Consider the following 21,121-nt stretch of genomic DNA (forward strand, 5'->3'; position numbering starts at 1 on the left):
AGACTGCGAGAGCGTTATGAATAACAGTATGCACATATAACTGTCAAAAGGAAGATTAGAATGCCTTTTTGTTATCTGGTTCCTTTTGAAATTTTCTCTTACTCTTTCCCTTCTTTCCTTGCTTCCTTCCTTGAACAGCATATTTGATCCCTCTTGGCATCTTGCTGCCTGAGGAAGTTGCCATCTTAAAAATAAACCCAGAATGGCCATACAGCCCGGAAAACTCCCAGCAACCCAGTGATTCCAGCCGTGAAAGCCTTCGACAACAAATTATGCATGTGTCAAGATAAGCAACTTTAATCAACAAGGTGAGATGTATTTAAATACAAAATATAAGCACTGATTATTACTACTGTGGTAATTAAAATATTCCTGCATGGATGACCTGGTTAACATATTTAATGCACAGAAAAATCAAACAGGACAAGGAAAATTAAAACCAGATTTTTTCTTAATAAAATTGACTATTTCATTCTGTATCCCTGAAGGAAACCATAGCATCATTTCCCTAGAAATTCTTGCTACTTGTATTTCCTATATTTCTCATGTGATTCAGGTGACAGTATGACACTGTCTGAGGATTCCTGTGGTGCTCTGACAGATATGTAAGCTTTTGCCATTTGAAAAAGAAACTGAAGGGGAAATCCTAACATGACACCAATGTAGTGCAAAAGCATTTACTCCAAGTGAAATTTGTAGACTAAGCCTGGCTGGGAGGCAACAACTGGCCCAAGAACACTGTAAATCCAGAAATTGAGGCAATTGGAGGGAGGCAGGTCCCAAGGCCCTCTCCGAGTTCTCCAAAAGTGCTTCAAACAGATATACTTCAAAAAGTACATCATTCTCCCAAAAGGCACTTTACAATGATACTGCAAATCCACACTGAATACCTTATCATTTACCTTTAGCATGTTATTGTTGCATTTGTACCAATATAGTTAACATAATACTTATAACTTGTTGTGGAATGTCACTTAAATAGTAACTTTAGAACAGAGATTTTGCTGATGAAGGTACAATGAAAAGAATTGAGAGCATATGTTCTGTCACTCAATACCTCTTTATCTGTGCAATAAACTCTTTGTTTTTTGTCAGTAAAGGTGAACCTTATGTACAAACATTCATGAAATTTACCAAATTCAGTCCAACTTCACAATATTTATCTTGAAAGTTGCTGAAGATATCTATTCCCTGTGTTACTTTTGTAAAAATGCCCAAAGTGAATAACTCTTTGAAGCAAAGAAAATCTTCTGTTTATAATCCAAATAAAGTATAAAACCTGTGCCGAGTAGTATCAGTTGACTCATCCAAAGCTGTTGAATAATATATATTTTCTTTTTGAAGAATTGCATGAAGGTATTCTGTTAAGTTGCAGGCTAATTCATTCTGCCAATCGATTATAATCCTCCTTGAAAGAGGAAGGTGTATTTTGCTACATTATCAGGGTCTAAGCATCCAACAATTTCAACAATGCATTCTTTCACAATTTGTACATCACTTCTCTTTTGTTCTGAGTATGTCAGCTACTTTATGAGTTGTTTCAATGGCATTATTTTCAGCTCTTATTGCTGTTTGACAGAATTGTCTTTGCTTTTGCTTTTCACCTTTTAATTTTTGCAATACAACCTTCCGTGCCTCTCCGTCTGATCTTTATGTGTGCTATAATGCTGATGATCACTGAATTTATTTAATGTTGATAATGCAGGATGTCAAAGCAAGAAAATCTCTATATCTGTAGCAGAAACGGGATAATTGCAATTCCCAATCCTCATTTTAAAAAATACTGGCTCGAGGCAGAGTACAACATAGCTAAAACACAATCATTATATAAATACACATATTAAAATGTATTTCTACAAAATACATATGTTAAAATACACCAAACAATGATTAAAATATATTGGACACAAGACATAAGTTTAAAATTCATGATTAAAACTTGCTGGGTAGGCCTGTCGGAAGAGACGGGTCTTCAATTGTGTCTTAAATTCTGACAGCCCATTCAAGGCCCTGCCAGACAGGCCCTAAATCCCAGAATCTGATCCCAGGTTTTCTGCTTTAAACTGGATTATATGAGTCCGCACTGCTAGATAATTTGAAATAAACACAAAACCTGGAATCAGATTCTGGGATATAGGGCCTGTCTGGAAGGGCCCTTAGTTGTCGGAGATCTTCCGGCAGGCTATTCCATAGTTTTGGGGCAGTCGATGAAAAGGTCCTCTAGGTGACAGTCACCAGTCGGAATAAATGCCTCCCAGAGGACCTACCGTATATACTCGAAGATAAGCCGAGTTTTTCAGCCCTTATTTATGAGCCGAAAAAGCCTCCCTCAGCTTATACTCGGGTCAAGGTCAAGGCCGGCAATGGAGCCTGCAGGCTATTGCTTGCAATATGTGATGTATTTCTCTCTTCTCCTGACTTATCAGTGTTTTTGCAAAGTCTCCCTCTCTCTTAATCAAGGGAATGTTTTCAAAAGCGAAAGACACCCATGCACGTCAGGAAGAAGAAAAAATATATTCATTAATCTTATGAAAGCATTTTCCCCTGAAATATTTGTTAAACTCTCCTACAGATATATAGGCATTAACCCTTTGCAAGCTTTTGCAATCTCTAAGTACCCTTATATGTGTATCTATCTATATACATTAATTTTATATATGAATTTTTCCCTTATATGTTTGCAGGTCTTTGCAAATCTTTTATACATATAGATCCATGACCTGTGCATCTGTATCCATACATATACATTATTTTTATATATGAATTTACTCTCATATGTTTGCAAGTCTCTGCAAATATCTATATAAAGAGAGATGTCTGGATAGATATGAATATATTATTACCTACCTATATATAGGGCTTGGAAATATTACAGGGGAAAATGAACACACAAATATATATAGACATGTCTAGATAGATATGAATATATATATATATATATATATATATATATATATATATATATATGGCTTAAAATACTGTAGGGGAAATGCACACACACATAAATAGACAGAGGGGTGGATTTCCAAATGTTTCAGGGGGAAATGCATATGTGAAATTAGTATCTATAATTATAGATCTATATCTAGCTCTGCATTGTTTATATAAGCATTGAATATTTGCCTGTTACTATGTTGGAAGCTGGCCTGAGTCCCCATGGGGGGATAGGGTGGGATCCAAATGAAGTTTTATTGTTGTTGTTGTTGTTGCTGTGGTTATAAGGTTATTGTTGATACCATATTGTTTTTGTTGCCCCTACTTTTCCACTTATAGAGCTAGTTTATTGTTTTTCTTTGAAATACGGTAAATATTCAAAACATTTAACCTATTGATGCCTCAATCAATGAAATTTTATTGGTATCTATTTTTTTTTATTTACCCGTAGTTGCTGCATTTCCCACCCTCGACTTATATTCGAGTCAATAAGTTATCCTAGTTTTTTGTGGTAAAATTAGGTGCCTCAGCTTATATTCAGGTTGGCTTATACTCGAGTATATACGGTAAGTGTTTGGGGCAGACTGTACAGGAGAAGGTGATCCTGTAGGTAACCTGGATCCAAACCATGTAGAGCTTTAAAGGTCAAATGTATACAAAACACCAAACAAATTCATTTTACCTGGTTTTTCCACTTTAATCACTTCAGCTCCAAGGTCTCCTAGATTCATGGTAGCAAATGGTCCAGCAAGTACTCTGCAAAGTTAAAAAGTAATATGGGATTTTTTGTCCCCAACTAGGTAGTTTTTAACAACAGTTCTACAGCCAGAGGAAAGACAAACCTTGTTAGATCAAGGATTCGCACACCTGTCAGTGGTTTCCCAATACTGCCACCTGCGCAAAAGCAAAAAAGATACCTTTATAATCACTAGTCTTTAAAAGATGCATCATTTGTTATGGAAGTCCTTCCTGCTCAGCTATAAAGAAACTTACCTTTATATATAGAACAGATAAAGAGAGAAATGATATAAGGGTCCTTCCACACAGCCATATAACCCAGAATATCAAGGCAGATAATCTACAGTATCTGCTTTGAACTAAATTATTTGAGTCCACACTGCCATATAATCCAGTTCAATGTGGATTTTATATATGTGGAAGGGGCCTAAAAGAAGGCACAGCAATGCTGAAATCCCTGTTCAGCAGAATCGTTTCTTCTATAAACAATTTTGCTTCCTTCTTATAGAGATGGGTTTTTAAAAAATACAATTCTGCCATCTTTTGGAAATATGTTTTTGTTACACTTATTCATTTTAGCCCAATAGTAGAATATACTTTGCATAAATGTTGGGTCCCCCACAAAAAGATTTTAAAAGACAAAACTTTCTTCTTAATCAAATAGAGATGCAAATGTTTCCTCTTTCAAAACAAAAAAGCAATGAAAGTATGACATATTTCACTGAAAAGGCAACACTGTAACTGTGTGTGCATGCTCATTTTTATTTAGTACAAAGACAAAAGAGGCAGGGCTCTTACATTGATCTTTAACTGCGGCATAGAAATTCTAGAGGTTGTTTTGGGGGGGAGCTGGAGTCCTATCCCATTTCATATCTGGCCATTCTGCCTGTTATACTTGAATATTCACTCATCAACTGAGGCCCCTTCTACACTGCCATATAATCCAGATTATCAAATCAAATAATCCACATTATCTGCTTTGAACTGGATTGTCTGAGTCCACACTGCCATATAATCCAATTCAAAGCAAATACTTACTTTGAATATTTACTCGAGTCTAATGCGCCATCAAATCTAATGCACATCTCAAATTTATGGCAGTGTAGACTCGGATAACCCAGTTCAAAGCAGAGATTGTGGGATTTTCTGCCTTGATATTCTGGGTTACATGGCTGTGTGGAAGGGTCACTGCCATATAAAATCCAGATTATCTTCTTTGAAATGGATTATATGGCAGTGTAAAAGGGGTCGCAAAAGAAGCCTAAAACAGTCTGGTCAAAAAGAAGGGCCAAACAAGTTGATTCTGTTTGTTCAAACCTATGATACATACCCAAATCCTCATGTACGGAGGAGGAGTTGTTTAAAGCCACGGCCAATGCGGTCGCTGTTGCCCGCTTTTGGTCTAAAACTATTTAGCTGCTTGCGATTTCCTTTATTTCTTCACTTTTAAATTTATTATGCAATGCTTTTGACATGAAATAAATAAACCCAAATCCAAAACACGGAAACTCCCTTTTCCCTTATTTCTTAAGTATGAAACATAGTAAGTTCCCTACACAAATTTCTTAAATGTATTATTTCCTGTAAAATAATTTGACGGACAATGAGATACCACAAGAAATATGTCATACAAACTGCAAACCTTTGTGTTAGTTATATATTCTGAAGTCCATGCTGCAATTATGTTACTAGGGTCTGCTCTCAGAGCACTTTCATAAACTCATACATGTTCCAAGTAGGTACACCTGTAAAAGACCATGACGTTTAGAGTATCTTTTTAAAAACACACTGAAGTCACAGCCACACAAATCTATTATACTGAACAAATATTTTATTAAACACACAAGAATCAAAGACTGTGAAAGCGAGATGCTCAACTGTTGATGCACTCAGAGGTGAAAAGAATGCCCAAAGCTGCATAACATACAAGTGATAGGAACATGGAATATGACAAGTGTTAAACAGGGGAAGCTAGATATAGTAAGACATGAAATAGAATGTATATACATTGTAATACTTGAGGTGAGTGGGTTTTAATCTCTCTGATAAGCTTGAGCTCATTTTGTGCTTTAGCCTTTCAGACCTTTTCTCTACATGCGTTGGTTATCTGTTTGAATTCCTCTTTGGTGATTTTCCCCCGTTTCCATTTCTTGTAGATGTCTCCTTTAAATCTTAGCTCAGCTGAAAGTTCCTTGGACAATCAACCATTCTGGTTTCTTTGGATTAGATTTGTTTTTCCTGGCACGGTTTGCAATTGAGGCCCCTTCTACACTGCCATATATCCCAGGATCTGATCCCAAATTATCTGCTTTAAACTGTATTATATGAGTCTACAATGCCAGATAATCTGAGATCAGAATCTGGGATATAGAGGCAGTGTGGAAGGGGCCTGTATCTTCAGTATTTTTCAGAAACTCCCTTCCATCATTAACACCCTTCTCTTTTTTGCTATACAGAGTTCCCTCACTACTCCACAGTTCACTTTTCGCGGATTGCTGTTTCGCGGTTTTTCAATAAACTCTAAAAGACTACTATAAATAATTAAAATTACAATTTACAGCCTAAGGAAGGAGAAGTCAAAGGGAGAGAAAAGGAGCCCAAGCAGCAACAGGAGAAGAAAGAGGCGATTTATCAACACACGATTGGTTGATAAAGACTTAAAATAGTGTATAACCACTAAAATAATGTATAAATATTTAAATATAGTGTCCCTACTTCGTGGATTTTCACTTATTGCGAGTGGTCCTGGAACCTAACCCCCGCGATAAGTGAGGGAACACTGTATCCCCATTCCTGTAACTGCAAAAAAGTATCTAAAATTTGTTTATCCTTAAGATACAACAAAACATTTTGTTTCTGATGCAGTAAAACAAGGAAGCTCTGTCTGTGGAAACTGAAATAATGGTTACATTTTACCTTAGGAGGCATGATATTTTTTTAAAAGGAACTCACGCTTTATTAAGTATTAACCAAATTTGGTTGAAAAGGAATGCTTTCATTTGTTGGTGCTTTATCTTCAAGTCTTTTCTGATTCGTGGTGACCCTGAGGTGACTCTAGCATGTGATTCTTTTGGCAAGATACGTTCAGAGAAAGGTTGCCTTTGCCTTTCTCTGAGGTTGACGGAGGGTGAGTTGCCCAAGGCTGCCCAATAGGTTTCCTTGGCTGAGCAGGGATTCATATTCTGGAATCCAGGGTTGTAGTTCAAACCTCAAATCACTACACTGCACTGGCTCTCGTGGTTTTATTACTAACAGATTAATATACATGCATTGCTTTCTCTCAAAGTTAGAAGAAAAACAGCAAATAATAAAAACAACTAATAGAGAAAGGAGAAACAGATAAATAGATTTGAAGACTACGAGTTAATAGGAGCAAAAGACATAAAGAAACATTGTGAAGGAGGCTCTAGGGCAAGGGTCCCCAAACTTTTGAAACAGGGGGCCAGTTCACGATCCTTCAGACCGTTGGAGGGCCGGACTATAGTTGGCCACCGAGCAATAATAATAAATAATAATAATAATAATAATAATAATAATAATAAAGAGGGTTGGAAGAGAACCTTTGGGCCATTGAGTCCAATCCCCTTCTGCCTTTGTGCACCAAAAGCACAAGCAAAGCACCTCTGCTTTTGTGCACCAAAAGCACAAGCAAAGCCACCCAGCCTCAATGTTAACACTAATAATAATTAATAATAAAGAGGGTTGGAAGAGACCCCTTGGGCCATTTAGTCCAATCCCCTTCTGCCTTTGTGCACTGAAAGCACAAGCAAAGCACCCCTGACTGATGGCCACCCAGCCTCAATGTTAATAATAATAATAATAATAATAATAATAATAATAATAATAATACAGTAGAGTCTCACTTATCCAACACTCGCTTATCCAACGTTCTGGATTATCCAACGCATTTTTGTAGTCAATGTTTTCAATATATCGTGATATTTTGGTGCTAAATTCGTAAATACAGTAATGACTACATAGCATTACTGCGTATAGAACTACTTTTTCTGCCAAATTTGTTGTCTAACATGATGTTTTGGTGCTTAATTTGTAAAATCATAACCTAATTTGATGTTTAAAAGGCTTTTCCTTAATCCCTCCTTATTATCCAACGTATTCGCTTATCCAACATTCTGCCGGCCCGTTTATGTTGGATAAGTGAGACTCTACTGTAATGTGATTTTGTGATACGAAATCCAGCATATCTATCTTGTTTGCTGTTTCATACAAAATAATAATAATAATAATAATAATAATAATAATAATAATAATAATAATAATAATGGTTGTGAAGAGACCCCTAGGGTCATTTAGCCCAACCCCCTTCTGCCCTTGTGCTGTGGGGGCCGGATAAATAGCTTTGGTGGGCCGCATCCGGCCCCCGGGCCTTAGTTTGGTGACCCCTGCTATAGGGCAATGGTTCTCAACCTGTGGGTCCCCAGGTGTTTTGGCCTTCAACTCCCAGAAATCCTAACAGCTGGTAAACTGACTGGAATTTTTAGGAATAGTAGTCCAAAACATCTGGGGACCCACAAGTTGAGAACCAGTGCTCTAGGGCACCATCGACACTGCCATGTAAAATCCAGATTATATACTTAGAACTGCATTATAGTAGTCTACACTGCCATAGAATCCAGTTCAAAGCAGATAATCTGAATTTTATATGGCTATGTAGATGCGGCCTAGGATGTACAAGAGACGAGAGTGGAGACAGAAAGGAATGGCAAATACACAGGCTCAGTTAATGGGCATATATATCATCACTGGTCTCAAATCAAAGAGATCTGGTGTCAGAGGAAGGAACGGGAAAACCACACTTTTTTGCCCATACTGACTCTGAGGGGTGGTTCTCATTTCCATGTATAAGCTGAAGAGCCGGCGTTATCCATATACGCCTCCTGGGTCATGTGGCCAGGATATGACTGCTTGGAGCTCAGTCGTTTTCCTGCCATAGCAGTACTATTGATCTACTCACATTGCATGTTTTTGAACTGCTAGGTTGGCAGACGCTGGGGCTAACAATGGGAGCTCATCCCGTCCCAAAGATTTGAACCGCCAACCTTCTAGTCAGCAAGCTCTGCAGCTAAGCAGTTTTACCCACTGCGCCACTGTAGCCCCATACATATAAATTGTTATATTACAACATTATTTATTATATATATATATATATATATATATATATATATATATAAGTATTATTATATGACAATGTTATTATTTCTATATATATAACTACAGGAAAGGAGATTCCACCTGAACATTAGGAAGAACTTCCTGAGACAGCTGTTTAGCAGTGGAACTCTCTGCCCCGGAATGTAGTGGAGACTCCTTCTTTGGAGGCTTTTAAACATAGGCTGGATGACCATCTGTCGGGGGTGCTTTGAATGCCATTTTCCTGCTTCTTGGCAGGGGGCTGGACTTGATGGCTCATGAGGTCTCTTCCAACTCTATGATTCTCTATATTATTATATTATATATTGCAGGAGACACACCCTCTTCACCCTCTGGCCTCAGAGCAGCAGTTGGTGTTGGGAGATTAATATATATATAATATATATAGTGGACATTTGATAATGCTCTTATGTTTACGGCCTAAAGCAGGGGTCCTCAAACTTTTTAAGTGGAGGGCCGATTCATGGTCCCTCAGATTGTTGAGGGGCCAAATTATCATTTGAAAAAAAAACACGAACAAATTCCTATGCTCACTGCACATGTCTTATTTGTAGTGCCAAAAAAACAACAACCCAGCAACAATTATTTATTTATTTGCTACATTTATACCCCACCATCTCTCAGCCCTAAGGGGACTCAGAGCGGCTTACAAGTTGTATGTACATACAATATATTATATTATTAGCATAGCACAATATTAGCATTATATATTACTATATTGTACTATACCATTATTCCGTAATATTATTAGTAATATTACATTTAATATATAATATATAAATAATATTATATTATACAGTATTATTATATTGTATTATTATTATTAGCCACCCTGAGTCCCCTATTGGGTGAGAAGGGCGGGGTAGAAATACTGTTATAAATAAATAAATATTATATTGTATTACATTATAATATTATTACCAATATTATATGTATACACAATGTATTATATTACAGTATTGCCATATCATTCACGTACAATATTTCATTTACAATATTAGTAAATGAAAGAACAATACAATATTTAAAAATAAAAATAATTTTAACCAACATACTGTAAACTTACCAGGATTTCAGTGGGAAGTGTGGGCCTGCTTCTGGCCAATGAGATAATCAAGTAGGATTGTTGTTGTTGTGCCTTCAAGTCATTTCAGACTTTGCCTAAGTCTAAAACTGAGGGCGGGGGCCAGGTAAATGGCCTTGGAGGGCCGCATCCGGCCCCCGGGCCTTAGTTTGGGGATCCCTGGCCTAAAGGAACTGGATTTTACAAGGGTTTTAAATAATACATGTTTCATTTTACATTTTGTGTCATTTGTTTAAGGGTTTGGGGTTGTTAATTGTTCTAATTTATTAATTTTATATATGCTGGGGTGTATGATTGTATTTCATGTTATGTAACTTTTTCATTTTATTTGCTGTACACTGCTTTGAGTCCCGTTTCCGGGAGAAAAGCAGGATATAAATAAATAAATAAATAAATAAATAAATAAATAAGGTTTGCTTCAAAAGGACTCCCTGGCTGAAAAGGTTTGGGAAGCCCTGGATTGAACCACGAGTGCTGTCGTTTTACCAAGTCTTCTTTGCCAAAGAGCACTGACACAACTACAACTCCTAGGATTCCAAACTACTGAGCCATGGTAAATGACAGACTACCAAAACTGTGCCTGTTAGAGCAGACAAAAATCAGTATCAGACCTCTTGGCTAGTTCAACTGACAAAACACATTAGGAGTTGTATGCTTCCGACTCTATATCCAAATCTCCTAGAACTAGATCCAAAAATTATTGCACAATGAATACTGGATATAGTATATATATTGTATAAACATGTAATATTGATACTAATATTATAATGTAATGCAATATAATACTAATAATAATACAGTATAATCATATTAATTATAATTATATATTAAATGTACTATTACTAATAATATTACAGTAAAGTAGTATAGTACAATACAGTAATATATAATGCTAATTATATAATATATTGTATGTACAGTGTTCCCTCACTTATCGCTGGGGTTAGGTTCCAGGACCACCCGCAATAAGTGAAACTCCGCGAAGTAGTGACACTATTTTAATATTTATACATTATTTTAGTAGTTATACACTATTTTAAGTCTTTATTAACCAACCGTGTGTTGATAAATCACCTCCTTCTCCTCTCGTTGCTGCTTGGGTTCCTTTTCTCTCCCTTTGACTTCTCCTTCCTCCCTTCCTTAGGCTGTAAATTGTAATTTTTTATGATTTATAATAGTCTTTTAGAGTTTATTGAAAAACCATGAAACAGTGAATCTGCGAAAAGTGAACCATGAAGTAGTGAAGGAACACTGTACATATAACTTGTAAGCCGCTCTGAGTCTCCTTCGGGATGAGAGAGGGCGGAGTATAAATGTAGCAAATAAATAAAAATAAATATAGAAGCTCAGAAAGACATTGTTACCATCAGTAAAGCTGGCTCACTGAAATGGCTAAGTCATTTCAAACATACTTTTCAAACAGCCCAATATCTAAAGAAAGAAATTCCTGAACACCCCAGAAAGGTATATACAGTAAAGTCTCACTTATCCAAGCTAAACGGGCCAGCAGAAGCTTGGATAAGCGACTATCTTCGATAATAAGGAGGGATTAAGGAAAAGCCTATTAAACATCAAATTAGGTTATGATTTTACAAATTAAGCACCAAAACATCATGTTATACAACAAATTTGACGGAAAAAGTAGTTCAATACACAGTAATGTTATGTTGTAATTACTGTATTTATGAATTTAGCACCAAAAATCACGATATATTGAAAACATTGACTACAAAAATGGCTTGGATAATCCAGAAGCTTGGATAAGTGAGACTCTACTGTACCTGAACTAGATCTGAATAGCTGGACACAATGGTCAAACATGGAAGGTTTAACCAAGTTCCATATAATGAATGCTTTTGTGTCTGTGGAATGTCAGAGGTAGAAGATATCACACATATACTGTTTTGTTATAATTTGTATAAGAAAGAGAGAAACCAATACCTCAAGTCATACATTATACAAAAAACACACTTGGATCCTTATATTAAAATTATTTTTATTGGCCGGCCAGAATGCTAAAATAACATACAAAACGGCCCGTTTTCTATTTAAAGCAACTCAGCTGAGGCATGCATATTTGGAGTCGATTGGTGTAAATCAGTGGTTCTCAAACTATGGGTCCCCACATGTTTTGGCCTTCAACTCCCAAAAATCCTAGGACACCTACCGTGTTTCCCCGAAAATAAGACAGTGTCTTATATTAATTTTTGCTCCCGAAGATGCTCTAGGACTTATTTTCAGGGGATGTCTTATTTTTCCATGAAGAAGAATTCACATTTATTGTTGAACAAAAAAATGAACATTTATTATACACTGTACAGTAGTTGTCATCACAAACCAGCATAACCATACACACTGTGAATTCTATCAAGAATTTCTTGTTACTATCATTATTTTAATGTAGAACAATCTACAGTAAGTACATTTACCAAACCTGCATGCTCTGGCGTTCTGTTCGGCAGGCATGCTTCCAAACACAAACTTAGCTAGGTCTTACTTTAAAGCAGGGGTCCCCAAACTAAGGCCCGGGGGCCGGATGCGGCCCTCCAAGATCATTTACCTGGCCCCCGCCCTCAGTTTTATAATATAATATTTTATATCATTTTAAATAATATAATATATTGTATATACATATAATATTGATAATAATATTATAATGTTATACAATATAATACTAATAATACCATATAATAATATTAATTGTATATTAAATATAATATTACAGTATAGTGGTATAGTTTAATATATTAATATATAATGCTAATATTGTGCTATGCTAATAATATATTATACTAGCTGTGCCCGGCCACGCGTTGCTGTGGCTAGGACTTTATTTTTCTTTTCTTTTTGTTGTATGAATGTAGAGGCGTGGATGAGAGGTTGTACTGTCAATTTTCGAGGTTGTGGGGCATTTAGTTTAGTTGTTTTGTCCGGTGCCGTGATTCCATTACCCTTTTATATATATGTACATACAGCTGCTCTGAGTCCCCTTCGGGGTGAGAAGGGCAGGATATAAATGTAATAAATAAATGTAGTAAATGAATAAATAATTAATTTTAGACTTAGGCTCGCCCAAAGTCTGAAATGACTTGAAGGCACACAACAACAACAATCCTAATTAACTTGACTATCTCATTGGCCAGAAGCAGGCCCACACTTCCCATTGAAATCCTGATAGGTTTATGTCGGTTAAAATTGTTTTCATTTTTAAATACTGTATTGTTCTTTCATTGTTGTTGTTTTGCACTACAAATAAGACATGTGCAGTGTGCATAGACAGGGAGCTCTGGCGTGGACTGGTCCATGAGGTCACAAAGAGTCGGAAACGACTGAACGAGTAAAGAAGAAGAGTGTGCATAGGAATTTGTTCGGTTTTTTTTTTCAAATGATAATTCGGCCCCTCCACAGTCTGAAGGATTGTGGACCGGCCCTCTGCTTTAAAAGTTTGAGGACCCCTGCTTTAAAGGGAGGCCTTATATTTAGCAATTCAGCAAAACCTCTACTAGGTCTTATTTTCGGAGGATGTCTTATTTTAGGGGAAACAGGGTAGGACTCACAGGTTGAGAACCACTGGTGAAAATTGTAGGAGTGATGCAGATATTTGATCTGGATCAGAATCTTGACTCATTGTTAACAGCTTTATTTTAACTTTGGGGTTTTTTTTTCGTGTCAGGAGCAACTGGAGTTGCTTCTGGAGAGAATTGGCCGTATGCAAGGATGTTGCCCAGGGGACGCCCGCATGTTTTTTTTAATGTTTTAACATCCTTGTGGGAGGCTTCTCTCATGTCCCCGCATGGAGCTGGAGCTGATAGAGGGAGCTCATCCACGCTCTCCGCAGGTGAGATTCGAACCTGGCAGCTTTCAGGTCAGCAACCCAACCTTCAAGTCACGAGGCTTTTATCCCCTAGGCCACCGGAGGCTCCATATTTTAACTTTGGTTATAATGTAGGTTGCATGCTGTATGTGTTTAATGTGTTTGTCAAATGTTTTGATATGGCTGATGCGCTAATCAAAGCGTATTCGCATTGAGCCATGGCAGGAAAAAGTAGTGTCAAACGGCATGAACCCCACAGTGTAGAGTACTGGTGCCCAATCTGTGGCCCTTCAAGGTGCTTTGGATTTCAACTCCCACAATTCCTTACTGCCAGTAAGACGGCTGGGATTTCTGGGAATTGGGAGTCCAAATCAATTGGAGGACCAATAGCTGGGAAGTTGTGGTGAAGAGCGAGACCCTGTGAGGCACTCCTCTGGGAGAAACAGTCCAAGGAAAGGCACTTGGCCCAGGCAAAAGGGCTACCTGGAGGCGGGCAGTTCCCCCTGGAGGCGGTGAGTCTGGTGGGCGGAAGGCCACGGAGGACGGGGCACAGCGGGGCCAGGCGGGACCCCAGCATCCCTACGGCTGGTTGCGGCCCAAGACAGCAGCAATAAGCAATTCCCGCCCAACCCTGTGGACTCTAGGTCCAAATTCCACCGAGGCTTCTGTTGCGCATGCGCCGTGTGCTCGTTCTCATTCAAATAATTTCCCCGGCGGAACAAAGAGGCGAAAACGGGGGGGGGGGGGGGGGGCGCGACTGGAACCGAGTGCGCAGGCCCAATTCAGGGAGCCTGCCTCACAACCCTCTGCTCCTTTTTTGGACACCAGGGACCAAGGGTAGCTAAGGCAACGCAGGGTCAAAGGGGCGGGGCCCGAGGCGTTTCGTAAACGCGCGACAACGCAGACGTCCAATAAGAGAAGCCGTTGAGGGCGCGCGGAAAGAACTGGAGAAAGCTCTCTCCTTGCCCCACCCCTTCCGGGCCAGTCTTCCAAGCGGAAGGAAGAGGTTTCTGAGGCGTCTGCGTGCCTCTCTATTGTTGTTGACGACGCCATGTTCCCCCGGCAGGGTTACTGGCCGCCCACGCCGCCTCCTTCGGCCTGCGGGGGGTTCCGGAGCCCTCCTCCGCCGGGCGGGCCTTCCCCGCAAGGCCTCCGGAGCCCTCGCTACACGCCACCGCCTTACGGGCCTTACGACTGTCCCGTCCGCTCGCCGCGTTTCCAGTCGGGCGGCGAGGGCGTTGGGCGGTTCGGCGTGGCGTCTCCGCCGGGGCCTCACACGCCACGAAGGCCCTACGACGGGCGCTCTCCTCAGCAGTACCAGCACCAGCCACCCTTCAAGCAGCCGCTCTCTGGGGGCTACCAACGGAGATACAGCCAGGTACGGGCCTTGAGGGCGGGAAGGAGGGAGGCCCCGAAGACTTCCTTTTGAGAAGCCTGCCTAGGCAGTAGGGAATGGGATCATTTTATATTGAGCCCCCGTTGGCGTAGTGGACTAAAGCCTCGTGACTTGAAGGTTGGGTGCTGATCTGAAAGTTTCCAGGTTCGAATCCCACCCGGGGAGAGCGCAGATGAGCTCCCTCTATCAGCTCCAGCTCCTTGCGGGGACATGAGAGAAGCCTCCCACAAGGATGGTAAAAACATCAAAACATCCGGGCGTCCCCTGGGCAACGTCCTTGCAGACGGCCAATTCTCTCACTCCAGAAGAGACTCAAGAGACACGAAAAAAAAATTGTTGTTTATTTCTGTCCCACTTTATCTTTCCATACGGAGACTCAAAGCGGCGCAGTCAAAAACATTACAATTTCAAATATATAATGATAAAACAGCATACCATTTTTATGTACTATCAGTAGTAATTATTTAATATTAGTGTTCCTATATTGCAATATTATTATACAGGGTGTTTGAAAAAACTCCCTATTAAACATTTAAATTAAATGGTGAATAGGGAGTTCTTTTTCAAAAACCCTGTATAATATAATTAAGCATTATATTGAGCTATTAGTATTATATTGTATTACATTATAATATTGTATGTACAGTAGAGTCTCACTTAGCCAACTTAAACAGGCCGACAGAAGGTTGGATAAGTGAAAATGTTGAATAATAAGGAGCGATTAAGGAAAAGCCTATTAAACGTCAAATTACGTTATGATTTTACAAATTAAGCACCAAAACATCATGTCTTACAACAAATCGACAGAAAAAGCTGTTCAATACGTGATGACATTATGTAGTAATTACTGTACTTACGAATTTAGCACCAGAACATCGCATTGTATTGAAAACATTGACCACAAAAATATTGGCTACTAACAAATTGACCACAAATAAAGATAGAATTGCGTAAAATGAACTTACAGTAACAACATAGTTGGAGATTAAGTGCGTTAAAAGTTCAGGCCTTGCTACCTAGAGAAATAGATGTGGATCTGGGTGGGAGGCCGACTGCATTGGATAATCCAGAATGTTGGATAAGTAAGACTCTACTGTATATACAATATATTATATTATTAGCACGGCACAATAGCGTTATATATTACTGTATTGTAATATACCACTATACTGCAATATTATTAGTAAATATAGTTATTATATTATTACATTGTACTATATTATTATACCACAACATGTATAATACATTACCAGTATAGTATACTATTAGTATTATATAATATATTTATTTATTTTTGTTTACCATATTTATACCCCCTCCTTCTCAACCCCAAAGGGGACTCAAGGCGGCTTTACACATTGTCTTAAAACAATGTAAAATAATAATAATAATAAACTTTATTTCTATATTATTGATGTTATTTCTCTCAAAAGGGACTCAGGGCAGTGTACAACAAAAAGATCCGCAAACATTCAATGCCTGTAAAACATAACCCAATAAAGCACTTCAAATAATAAACAGTCATATAGAAGACATCAGAATATACTTATAAAACCACTCAAGTTAGTGGTGAGGGATTTAAATATGCAAAATAAATAATCAGAACACATTTTTAAAACATTTAAAACCTATCAAACAGCAATAAGCCACCTGGACAAAGGTCAATCTCCATGAGCTAAATCAGAATTTGAATAAGGTGCTAATCCTCCTCCCCATATGCTTGAGTACACAAGCAAGTTTTTAACAACTTTTTGGAGGACGGAAGAGTCATCAAATTTAATTTAAAATGCATTAAAACATTTAAAATTATTACATTCACTATTAAAATCATGATTGTACTATATCATAAGTTGTAGTATATATAATATATTACAATATTATTTATATTATATATAATATGTTACTATTATTACATTACAATGTTACTATTTATATATATTATTATATTATATATATTGAGGGGCTCCCAAGTGATGTTGCAGGAGACATGATGGAGCTGTGTCTTTCTGGCTGCCCCAGAGCCCCCTCTCCACTTCCCAGTTGGTGTGGGGAATGTGTAATCTATTAAAAAATGGTCCAAAATCATCACGAAACTGGTGGGCACTCGTTTTGTTTCTGAAGTGTTTCTAAAGTAAAGCTATTACAAAATCCTTACTATAACAAGAGTAATGTCCAAGTGGGGAAACTTCAGTGGCTCTTTTCCCCCTCCTTTTTGAAGCTACTAGGGTGAGACTTGCTCCAATGGTAGAACACAATTACCACTCTTAGCCCAGCAGATTTTGAAGTGTTTTACTTATCCACAGTGTTTTTTAAAAATATTCAAAGTTTTTTAAAAAAAAATATAAGAGCTGTCTCCTTGAATTTTCTATATAATGGCAGGAGATAACAGGGGATCGTTCCCCCAACTTTCAGAAATATTCATACATCTACTGCTTTTAAGTTTCGACAAAAACATTTTTAAAAGACCATAACAGCTATTTCATTCAATGTTTCTCGTATTAACCAATATAAGCCAATATTAACAAATTCTACATTTTCATAGAATCCTAGAGAAAATCTGAATCACATATGAGAATAAATCAAAGGCACAAAAGTGGAGGGTGGTTGTACATCTTGTGCACGTAGCCAGAGGGTAACTTGATGTACAATGTTTTTAATTTTGTGCTTGAAACCAAACTTGTGTGCATGAAATATCAGAAATGTTTCTCTATCTGAGTGACCCATGTTAATTTCCATATACAGTAGAGTCTCACTTATCCAACATTCTGGATTATCCAACACATTTTTGTAGTCAATGTTTTCAATATATCGTGATTATTTTGGTACTAAATTCGTAAATACAGTAATTACTACATAGCATTACCATGAACTGAACTACTTTTTCTGCCAAATTCGTTGTATAACATGATGTCTTGGTGCTTAATTTGTAAAATCATAACCTACTTTGATGTTTAATAGGCTTTTCCTTAATCCCTCCTTATAATCCAACATATTCACTTATCCAACATTCTGCCGGCCCGTTTATGTTGGATAAGTGAGACTACTGTATAAAGCATTGCATTTTATTTCTGAGGCTCAGAGAGTGTGACCTGCCTAAGGTCACCCAGTGGGTTTCCACATGGGTGAATTGGGTTTCAACATAATTAATGTATAATTGTATAAGGGAGTGGGAACCAAAGTATTTTTAGAACTCTTTTCTGACCCAAAGTAAGTTTCAAGCCCAATAATTTCCCAGGTATTCAAGAGGTGCCATACATACTGTTCCTCTGCAATCATTTTTTGTATCCAGACAAATCAGTACAACATTGGAACAATATGTACCTTGAAATGGAAATTGGAGCCCCCTGAATATCTGGTTTTGAAAGTGAAGAGATGCTGCTATTTATGACATCCTATATTTGGTTTAATACACACTTATTTCAGACCTTTGTCATTGATCTTTTTTCCTTATTAATGGATTAAGATTAGTAAAATATGAATTGCAACTTTAAATAAAAACACAAGGCTTTTGTACATAAGTAGCTACTTATTATCCATAAATAAGGCAGTGTCTAGAGGTGTTGGACAAATAACTCAGAGCACTGAAGCATTGGTTTTGATGATATAAGCTGTAGTTCAAAACCTCAAGGGGCGTTAAGTTGAAGAATGCTGAATTTACCTTTGTATTTAAATGTCTTAAGACAAAAAATGAACTGAAAGTTTCTGGTGAATTTTGAACACAAAATAAAAGCTTTCATTTTAATTTAGGTGCATGTATTTACTTTTCTTTTGCCTCATGCCTTTTTTCTTGAAGGGTTCACCCAGGACATCTACTCCATTTGGTAGACTGCATGGCAGAGAGAAAAGAGTGTCTAATGATGATGTGGAAAATTATTACAAACCTTCAATGCTCGATGACCCATGGGCAGGCCTAGAGCCTGTATCTGTTACAGATGTTGACCAGAAATTCAGCAATGATCAGACAACATACACTGGTAAAAAGGGAAGATACTTCAGTTGACATTTCTAGCAGTGGAATAACACAGCTTTGAAAAACTGGGACATGTATAAAATACTCATATTTAAGATACCATACAATGAAGGACTTGGGTATGCTTTTATTTTGATTACCCATATTTTTTTAGTCCACCCGTTTTACTACACCATGTACTTTTCTATGGGAAGAAAGTTATAATGAGACTCAATGCTCCTAGTTATATGAAAGGGAGCTGCCAGCTATGAAGACTAAAGTATTCCTTGGTCACCAGCAATTAATTGTGACAGTTTCTGATGTTTACTTCTTCCATACCACATTATATAATGTTTATAGTTGTAAACTTAGAATTCTACGTTTGAATTGTTTTAGAACTAAGACAGATTTGCACTGAAGTAAATGCTTTATAGTGCCCAAAACTTATTTTTCTACTGTTATTAAGTCATACTTTGTGTAATACAATTGAAATTCCATGTTTCCTCTGGAGACATGTAGGCTGTACATGCTTTTGTATACAGTCTTGCTTGTTGAATTCTAGCATTAAATGGCTTTAGCAGATTTCATGTAGGTATTTTCTTCAGAGAGTGATTTGTAACTGCCTATTTTCATGTTTATGGCATTCTTTATAGTAGCAAAAGCTTGCTAGTTTTGCAGCAAAATATTTTAACAGTTGAAATTATATAAAAAATTACTTGATTAAAAGAAAACTATTAAGAATATTGGGCATCTGGTGACTATAATTTTGTATGCCTGATAATTCACTGCTTTTGATTTATTAAATGATACCATTTGTCACAACTATTTAAGAATTGACGATGGCAGAAAGAGTTCAAGCTTCATTAATCAGTTAAAGGTATACAGGTAAAAGTATCTGTTAAATGATTGCTCATGTTATTTATATTGAACTCTCAAATTAAGTTTTACCCTCCCATTTCAAAAATGGATTAAAGTTTTACGTAAAGATGGTAGTAAATTAAGGGGGAAATCATTTGGAGTTTCATTTAATGGGAAAATTGGATAATGAATTTAGTAGGACTTGTGTATAAACATTTAGCAGCTTTTTCAGATGCTCCTCATTGTATGGTCTCCATTTTAGTCACTCTCCTATTAACACCTTCACTTGTCAATATCTCTTAAATTGTGGTGGCCAGAAAGTGGACACAGTATTCCAGGTGAGGTCTAAAAAAGCAGAATAGAGAGGCACCATTACTTCCCTCGATCTTGATATTATGCTCCTTTTGATGCAGCCCAAATTCCCATTGACTTTTTTAGCTGCTGCATTACACCATTGGCTCATATTCAATTTGTTGTCCACAAAGATTCCAAGATCTTTTTCACATGGACTGTCAAGTCAGGTGTCACCCATTCTGTATCTTTGCATTTCATTTTTCTGCCTAAATGTGGTGTCTTACATTAGTCCTTGTTGAAATTCATTTTGTTAGTTTTGGCCCAGCTCTCTAAGCTGGTAAAGTCATTTTGAATAATGTTCCTGTCTTCTGGAATATGAGCTATCTCCCCTGATGTTGGTGTCATCTGCAAATTTGATAAGCATGCCCTCTAAACCTTCATCTAAGTTGTTAATAAAGATGTTGAACAGCACTGGGCCCAGGGCCAAACCCTGCAGCACTCCACTAGTCACTTATTTTCATGATGAAGAGCACTCTGGGTTCAGTCATGGAAGGCCTTGCTGAAATTAAGATATGCTACATCCACAGCATTCTCTGCATCTACCAAGCTTGTAACTCTATCGAAAAAAGATATAAGATTAGTCTGGCATGACTTGTTTTTTAGAAATCCATATTGGCTTTTAATGATCACATCATTCTTTTCTAAGCGATTACATACTGCCTCCTTAATGATTCTCTGCTCCAGAATCTTTCTGATATTGATGTCAAGCTGACTGAACATCAGCTTGACTAGACTGGTAATTGTCCAGATCCTCTTTTTTCCCTTCTTGAAGATAGAGACAACATTTGCCCTCCTCCAATCTGCTGGGACTTCTGTTCTCCA

At 37.6% G+C, this 21,121-nt stretch overlaps 2 protein-coding genes across 5 annotated transcripts in view; one reads left to right on the top strand and one right to left on the bottom strand.

Moving 5' to 3' along the window:
* Positions 1–14,435, bottom strand: part of sugct (succinyl-CoA:glutarate-CoA transferase) — a 396,207-nt gene extending 381,772 nt beyond the window's left edge. The window contains exons 1-3 of one of the 4 annotated variants that reach the window (XM_008112865.3): positions 14,226–14,429; positions 3,777–3,828; positions 3,617–3,690 (exon numbers count right to left, since the gene is read on the bottom strand). In XM_008112865.3, coding sequence (XP_008111072.2) covers positions 3,617–3,690; positions 3,777–3,828; positions 14,226–14,319 — 220 coding nt within the window. In that variant the 5' untranslated portion in view covers positions 14,320–14,429. Of the gene's footprint in view, positions 1–3,616; positions 3,691–3,776; positions 3,829–5,314; positions 6,119–14,225 lie in introns of those variants that run through there. The other 3 variants (XM_008112868.3, XM_008112866.3, XM_008112867.3) reach the window with 3 other exon arrangements.
* Positions 14,436–14,667: 232 nt separating this feature from the next.
* mplkip (M-phase specific PLK1 interacting protein) lies at positions 14,668–19,830 on the top strand. Its single transcript, XM_008112864.2, has 2 exons — positions 14,668–15,120; positions 18,932–19,830. Exons 1-2 carry the CDS (start codon positions 14,794–14,796, stop codon positions 19,136–19,138), a joined length of 534 nt encoding a protein of 177 aa, XP_008111071.2. The 5' UTR covers positions 14,668–14,793; the 3' UTR covers positions 19,139–19,830.
* The last annotated feature ends 1,291 nt before the right edge of the window (positions 19,831–21,121 follow it).

Source organism: Anolis carolinensis, chromosome 6 (genome assembly GCF_035594765.1).
Source record: "Anolis carolinensis isolate JA03-04 chromosome 6, rAnoCar3.1.pri, whole genome shotgun sequence".
Lineage (NCBI taxonomy): Eukaryota > Metazoa > Chordata > Lepidosauria > Squamata > Dactyloidae > Anolis > Anolis carolinensis.